This window comes from Pterocles gutturalis, unplaced genomic scaffold, assembly GCF_000699245.1.
Source record: "Pterocles gutturalis isolate BGI_N339 unplaced genomic scaffold, ASM69924v1 scaffold50328, whole genome shotgun sequence".
Lineage (NCBI taxonomy): Eukaryota > Metazoa > Chordata > Aves > Pterocliformes > Pteroclidae > Pterocles > Pterocles gutturalis.
Window position 1 is genome coordinate 20430 of NW_010119887.1, and position 7575 is coordinate 28004.

At 34.7% G+C, this 7575-nt stretch overlaps 1 protein-coding gene across 1 annotated transcript; it reads right to left on the reverse strand.

Moving 5' to 3' along the window:
* Positions 1-3575: 3575 nt before the first annotated feature.
* Positions 3576-7288, reverse strand: IAPP (islet amyloid polypeptide). The gene is made up of 4 exons (XM_010076687.1): positions 6977-7288; positions 6473-6569; positions 6195-6329; positions 3576-3768 (listed from the first exon to the last, which is right to left on the reverse strand). Exons 2-4 carry the CDS (start codon positions 6550-6552, stop codon positions 3576-3578), a joined length of 408 nt encoding a protein of 135 aa, XP_010074989.1. The 5' UTR covers positions 6553-6569; positions 6977-7288.
* Between the last annotated feature and the right edge of the window lie 287 nt (positions 7289-7575).

Below are 7575 nucleotides of genomic sequence, written 5' to 3' on the forward strand. Positions count from 1 at the left end.
TCCCTTTTCTACATGATAATGAAGCTAGACAACAAAATTACTTAACCTTGTAACTGAACAAAAAGAATTTACCATAACTGTCAAACTATATTTATAAGTGAGCTATTGACTCAAACCCAGCACAATTCTAGAAAGTGAAGGTGGCAGCTACTGAAGATATTCAAGAGGGCATTACAGGAAATAGATTTTATTCATAGTATCAATGTATTAACTTTCAAATAGTTTTAGAAAGCCATTCAGTAAAATCCAGACTTGCTAATAACGTTATCCTGTTGAAAGTGAATGGAAGCTTTGCCAACTTAGTGTTTAAAGCTCTCACCAAGAATATTTATTTGAAAAAAATGTTTATATTTCCTTAATAGAAATAGAAGCTATTAATTCAAAATTCATTAAAAGTGCATTTTATGTTGCATTATTATTGTGTACTTTCTTAGTTCTAGCCCAAGCTTTTAAAAGTAAAATCAATTTCTTACCTCAACTCTATTCATCAGGAAAGAAAATAAATTCTGTCTTTTATGAAGCTGTCATGGTTCCTGAGAAATATTAGACCCTAGGGCCCACTACTCCATTTAAACCATTCTTCATGTTCTTATCATCTTTTTTTATGTTCCTTTTGCTTGTTTGATGACTTTACTCTTCCCCTTCTCATTTAGTGAATTTCAATATTATGTCCCTATTCTGTTGTTTTTAAAGACAATAGAAGACACTAAAAAGCAGAGATTTAGTATTTTTTTTAAAGGGAATATAGCTGTGTTTATCATATTGTCTACATTCTTAATTTTCCTCTTTTGTATTTTTTGTTTTCTTGTATATTCTCTGAAAGTTGTAGGGCATCTAGATGAACTGAAAAACAACCAAAGCTATGTAAGACTTGATTATTAAAAAATATTTACATTCCTAAAGATGCAGGTAAATACATACTGAGATTTTTAAAAGTATGTAGAGACACTTAATTTTGTTCTTTAACTAGACTTCACCTATCAGTCTTCATATTTTGAAATACCTACAATTATGCTGGTTTGGGTTCTGATGAATTAATGTTTAAATGCCTTTTTTTTTTTTTTTTTTTTTTTTAATTCACCCTTTTCCTGGCTCATTCTCTCAGGATTATGCTTATATCCAGGCATACTATGACTAGATCCTTCTTCTCTAAGATGTCTAGGTGCAGTTGGTGGTAATAACAGCAGGAGGAAGGGTACCAGAGTTGTGTTCCCAAGGGTATCTATGGGGAAACATATCCCAGTGTAGGCAGCTTCTCAGGATGCTCTGACTGATGAATTAACTAATCTAGTTCAGAACATGAGAGTTAATCAATCTGATGATCTCGAGCATGAGGTTTTGGGGTTTTTTTTTGCCAAACTTTTTTTCTTTAGGTTGAACAGTTCATGCCAACTGCAGATGGGATTTGTGTGTCACCTAACTCTAGTTATCTTAAAGTTAAGTGCCCATTTTCAGCTAATTGTCTAGACACTCTCTATCATCGATGAAGAAATAGAGGCACTCAGGAGTGTGATTCATCCCAACCTAAAATAGAGATCTAAACTGGGATGAATTGGAAGTAGCTGTCTTTCTCCACCAAATAGCAGGAGAACACTGACAAGTGGTTCGGCAAAAAGCAGTGAAAGATAGGTGAGATGGTCCCCCTCTGAGCTATTGATACATCTCTTATCCCTCTCTGTTGTTTCACTGATTTGGGAGATAAGTAACATTTTTCAGTATTTCACAAATAGGGCAAACGTTAAATCGATGTTAGCACCAAATCCATCAGGTTCAGGAGTACCTAAAGCAGAAAATAATGTATACAGTTCCACTGAACCCGAGCAGACAGCCTGTGCTTTATTCTGATTTGTCAAACGGTAGCATAAATGGCAAAAGCTGATGCATAAAGCATTGTGCATGTTGCAGGTTGGGATCAGCCTAGAAATCAGCATCCACCCACAGTGAAGACTCCGCTTGGTTACTCCTCTGTACAAACAACATCACAGTTACACTTCAGAGCTATCCTGTCACTTTCTCATTTCTTTTCTGAAAAGTAAATATTCTAGCTGAAGAACAAATGAAGCCCACAATGGGTGTATAATATATCTCAAAAATAACTTGAATGGAAAGCATTTCAAGCTGGCAGAAATATTAGACATCTTTAATACCATCTGAATGGTTTTCTCAATAAAATTCAGAATAAATATCCACTAGAACATTACTGGAGGTTGAAACTTTTCTCAACAGAGTAATCAGTAACACTTTTACAGCAGAAATTCTGTGCAATAGTTTTTATTCCCATGTATTATTTGTGAAACGGAGGGAATATGCTGTTTAACATTAAACTTAGCAGAAATGTTTATGTTTTGAGGCATACTTTATAACAGAAACAAATCAATCAAAGGCAATTATTAAGATTTCAGTTGCTTCTCCAGCACTAAGCTTCTGCTGAATGTTTTTCATAATTGGACAATAATGTTTTTCAGATGATAGTGAACTCTTCACTGAGAAAATGATAGACAAAACAACCATTGCTGTGATATAGGATGTCATGTCTATGAAAGTTTGCTTAACAATTTAAGGGAACAAGCATGTTTATTAAACCTCCACTGATACTGAGCTGAGGTGGGAGAAAATAACACTGTCAAATTTCCATTAAAGTCCACCGATCTCTAAATTAGTTTTCTTGGATTTTGGTAGCAATGTAAGTATGCCAGTGGGCAAATTTACTCTGTGTCTGTGATACATTTTGGTGCTTGACCTGATCATTGTTTTGGTTTTTTTTTTTTTTTTTTTTCCTTCTCTTTGTTACTTTATTTCAAGGAAAGGAATACCCAAGGACAGGTGTTTCTGCTAGCTTGTTAACTGAGTTTTATTTTATTAATAAGAACTTATGCTCATTATGCTTACATTTTGCTGATACTATCTTAAAGTAAGAACTGTAAATTCTTAAAATCCCATCCTCGATACGTATGGAAATCTGTGCTGCAAGACCATTTCTATTTGCTTAATGCACATTAAGGTGGAAAGAGACCAGTCAGTTAACTGCTATAATCATATGCACAATGCAGCCATCTTGTCTCATCTAGTTGTTCCTTCAATTGTGCAAAACAAGACACTGTAGGTGTTTCAAAACCAGAATATTCTTCTGTTTTACTTTCATTAGGACCTAAGTTCTGTTTGTTAGCATTCTGATTTTTGTTGGTCTTAAGATTATTTATTTCTTTTACCAGACTGTGACTATAAAGACATACACGTCATGGTTGTATTTTTCATCCTTTTAATAATAATAATAATAAAAATAAACCCTGTTGCAATTATTTTTCCATTTATTATTGTGATATATATATTTACTTTTTTACAAACAAATTTGACAAGCAGATTTCTGGAGTTGTTTATGGAGTTGAAACAATAGCCTACGCATGTCATTGTACATGCATAGTGAAATGATGAACATAAATCGCATACCCACAGACACACACAAATGGAAAACAAGGCACTGTTAAGACTGTACAAGTAATAAATGACAAAGAGGTTATTGATACATTAAAAACTGAGCTCTTAATGAAAATGGTATCAGTAGTCATTTTAACACTCTAAAGCTGTGCATTGTTTTGGGGTTCTCTGCTTAAAAGCCCAACTGTGTCCCTCTTTCCGTATGTATAGGACCCTACATTTGTAGGTGAATAAATTGCTCCGATGTTGTTGCTGGAACGAACTAAAAAGTCAGCCAAGCGTTGTGTCACACAGGTAGCAGTGTTGCATTTCCGTTTCTCCAGCTGGTGACTACTAGAGTAAAACAAAAAGGGCCAAGTTTAAGTCACATGGTGAGCAATCAAGCGTGCCACTTTCAATAGGCGTTTGAATTGTGCTAATGTGGGAGTTCTTTTAATATGTGCACAAATACAGGAACATTACAATCTTCCTACCACCTACTTTGTGCCTGAAAAAAATCTTGCGCTGTATGCTATTATCAGTTTTAATGATGGGAGTTATTTAAATGCAAAGACTTTAACAGTCATATGTCATTTTTATTGATATTCTGCATAGCAGTTTATGACATCTAGAAAACCTGTAATGATAGTATACTTGAGACAGTAAGTGAAAACAATGACTAAATGGTTAGCTTTAAGCTGAACTTCTAAATCTATTTAGAGCTCTTGCTGATATCGTGAGGATTACTAACATAATGACAATCACTAACGTTTATTTAGTTCCCTTGTTCCCACAGAGTCATATCCTGCTCTCACTGAAGTGAACAGTAATCTTCTAGTCCGCATCAAGTGGGTTGAACCCCGAGACTCCTTCTCCCAACTGCGTCATGTATTGTGAGAGGTGGCAGGCATTGCCAACTTCTGCTGACCTCAGTATTACTTAAGATTTTGCTCTGTCTAAGCAGAGATTTCTTCACTGCTGAAAAGCAGCCACATCATTGTTGAAACACCAGCAACTGGAAAGTGCTGTTGTGGTAGGAGATAATAATTTTCTGGATGAGACTTTTAAAGAGTGTCCATGGGAAAATCCATATCTAAGAAGAACACTTTATGGTCCAGGTACAACTTACATATGATGAGGTTTATTTCTTTCTTTTAATCACAATGCAATTGTTAGCTTGAGAGAGCTTGGGTTTTCAAACTTGTTTCTTAGACCATTGTGTTGTTCTTTCAGACAGGAATACTTGCTTGCTGAGATTGTTTATTGAGTTATTGTTAATTTTCTTGGGTTTCTTCATGTTGATGTAGCATGAGGTAGACAACAGTTTGCAGCAAAAAATTACCGTGAAGAGTGACAATTTCCCAGTTTCAGACTCTGAGCAACTACCAATGAGTACATTTTCCTGTTGATTGACTAAATGAGTTGTCTAAAATACAATCTATTCTTTTAGAATCATTTGTATTAATCTAAGAAGCAATTGTGAGAGAAATGTCAGTATTATATTGGTTCTTGATCAGCAAATAGGCAGCAATTTATAAGAAATTAATATTTCAAATATTTAATTTCATTTAAAGGAAATGGTCAGATAGGTCTTGATAAAGCTTCTCTTAGGTTTCCATGGGTATTTCTATTGATTTAAAAAGAGTAATAGCAAGCCCTTAACATATCAGGTTCGAACAGCAAGTGGTTCTCATGGAAATCCAGATTTGTTTGTGGAGACAGAATTCTCTTTTTGGTTAAAGGTACAAAATCAGGCCCTGACACTCAAAGTTTAAAACTCCAGTCCTTACAGGAAGGTACTAGGATTCTAGCTGATCTGTAGCCTTTAATTGAGTAAATGCTTCAATGCAACAGTTCACCCAGTAAGAGATTGTAAACCAAAGCCCCAGAAAAGTAGGTAAGGCATACCACACATATAAAGGTGATGCCTTGTGTTTGAGTATTACAATTTTTATTTTATTTTTTTTTAAAGTAATATCTGTAAAAATGTGGGAACTTAGTCTCCATTATCAAAATATTTCGTAAGATAACCAAATTGTTGTATAATAAGGACTTTTTTTATAAATTTTGAGAGAAAGGAACAAGCCACTATACAGACACGTGTATATATCCAAAACAGAATTGTAATTGAAAGAAATTAACTCAAAAGCCTGATGAACAGTTAGAATATTTCAGTGCTGCTTACCTTTTAGTACAAATTGCAAATAATTTTTTAAATGTTATTTTATTTATGTACCTGAAATTAGATTTATGGATTTATAAACATGAATGCCTTTCAGACTAGTTAAATTCTGTCAGAGCCAATTGCTTCTTTTCCTGCTTCCCACGATTAAATTGATATTTAACTCTGTAATGAATATTACTTACTCAAAGAAAATAGTTATGTTATAAAATAATTCCATTCTATTAAAGCATTAGTGTTATTAAGAAGGGTACATTTTCTTTTTTTTCCCTTCAGACTTGGAAATGTGACAAATTTAAATATGAAAGCCCTTTCAAAATACACCTTTCTTCTCCAAGTAATGTAGTATTTGTAGCCTTTCTCACTTATGAAAGCATTATAATTGTAAAGTGGTTAAATTATCTGCAACTTTTGTCTCTGGATTTCACTTTCTACTCTGAATTCTTTGATCTTTATCCTTACAGAATGGCTCTGTTTGCAAGAAGGGAAAAAACAGCAGACACAAAGTGTCTCAAGTAATAGAATATCACTGGCACAAAATTTGCTTTATAATTTAAACCTGACTGATATGCCTAGAAAAAACAAGGAAAATCAATACCTTTTTATCTTTGCTGCTGGTTGTTCTGGCATTTCCTCACTAAGTTCTGAGAGTGTATTCCGTGACATTACTGGCAACATCCATCCTTGTCTTCTGGAAGTAGCATCAGATGGATCATCAGCCACAGAGAGTAATCTTTAAACAATAAAATACCTTTTGAAATTGAATAGCTCTATTTTTGCTCATATGATCTGAGACATGAAAGCAAAAGCAATTCATGCAATAAACTGAACATGTTTTCCCCTAAAAATAAATAAATATGACTGTTTATTACTCACTTCTCAATAGGTGTAGCTTCCAAACAGCTCAGAGTGACAGAAAGTGCAATGAAGAAAACTGACAGCTTCAGGCTGCACATTTTGGCTTCCAAACTTTCTGAAAAGAATAATGATTCCAAACTGAAAGCAAACCCAAATATTCTTCAGTATATCCTATTACTGATGCCCATTCTGTCCTAAATAAACAGCAGCTAGTCTTTTTCCCAGGCTAGAGTAAAAAAAATAATCCCCCTAAGTTTAGTGACACAACACAGTTTCAGACAGATAGCTCTGAACAGTAAATGTTCATCTTCCATCTAGCAGTTTCAATCCCTTCCCATATCTCTGGTTTGCATTTCCTGACATGTCTCAATCTCAAATTCTGGTCCCAGGTATAATTTACCTTGAAGTTATTTTAGCCTTTTCCTGAAAAATGCTGTGATTAATAGTGAGAAATATTGTACTTTCCTGAAAACATGTCTCTTGCACGGCATCTTAAGTAAGAAAAAAAGGGAAATTGTTTACCTTTTAGTGGTGAGGGAGCTAACTGAAGAAGCACTCCTGTGTTAGCAAGAAAGGTACATGCAACAATTCCACGCTTGCATCTAGCTCTGGAGTATCCCTTTCCCCCCTTCCTTGCTGACAAGTAACACAGCTCTTATATACCCTTCACACCTTTCTCAGCTCTGACATCAGGCAGCACAGAGAGACTGTCATTAATTCCCATCCCTATAGATAGCAAATACCCCAGAGAGGAGCAGAGGCAGAGAGGTCATTATTATATTAGCACATCAGTAAATATTAACCTGGTATATGCAGGATGCCCTCGTGAAGATACTGTAATAGCATATTGCACATCAGAACTGTAGCCTCAATTTTACAGTTCTGAAAAGATGCTGAGGTAATATTCCCGGTGGGTATTCTCAAGGGCTAAATAAGGTAACAAAAGTTATAAAGAAAGCCAGAGTAAATGAAACACCAGATCACCAGTAACTGAAATATAAGAAAACAGAGATCTTAGAAAACATAGAATAGTTGAAGTGGAGGTTTGTTGTGGAAGTATATAATGGTCAAAACAGCAAAAATGTTTGATGGGGTAAAAGACGTATGAGGAATGAGAAAAG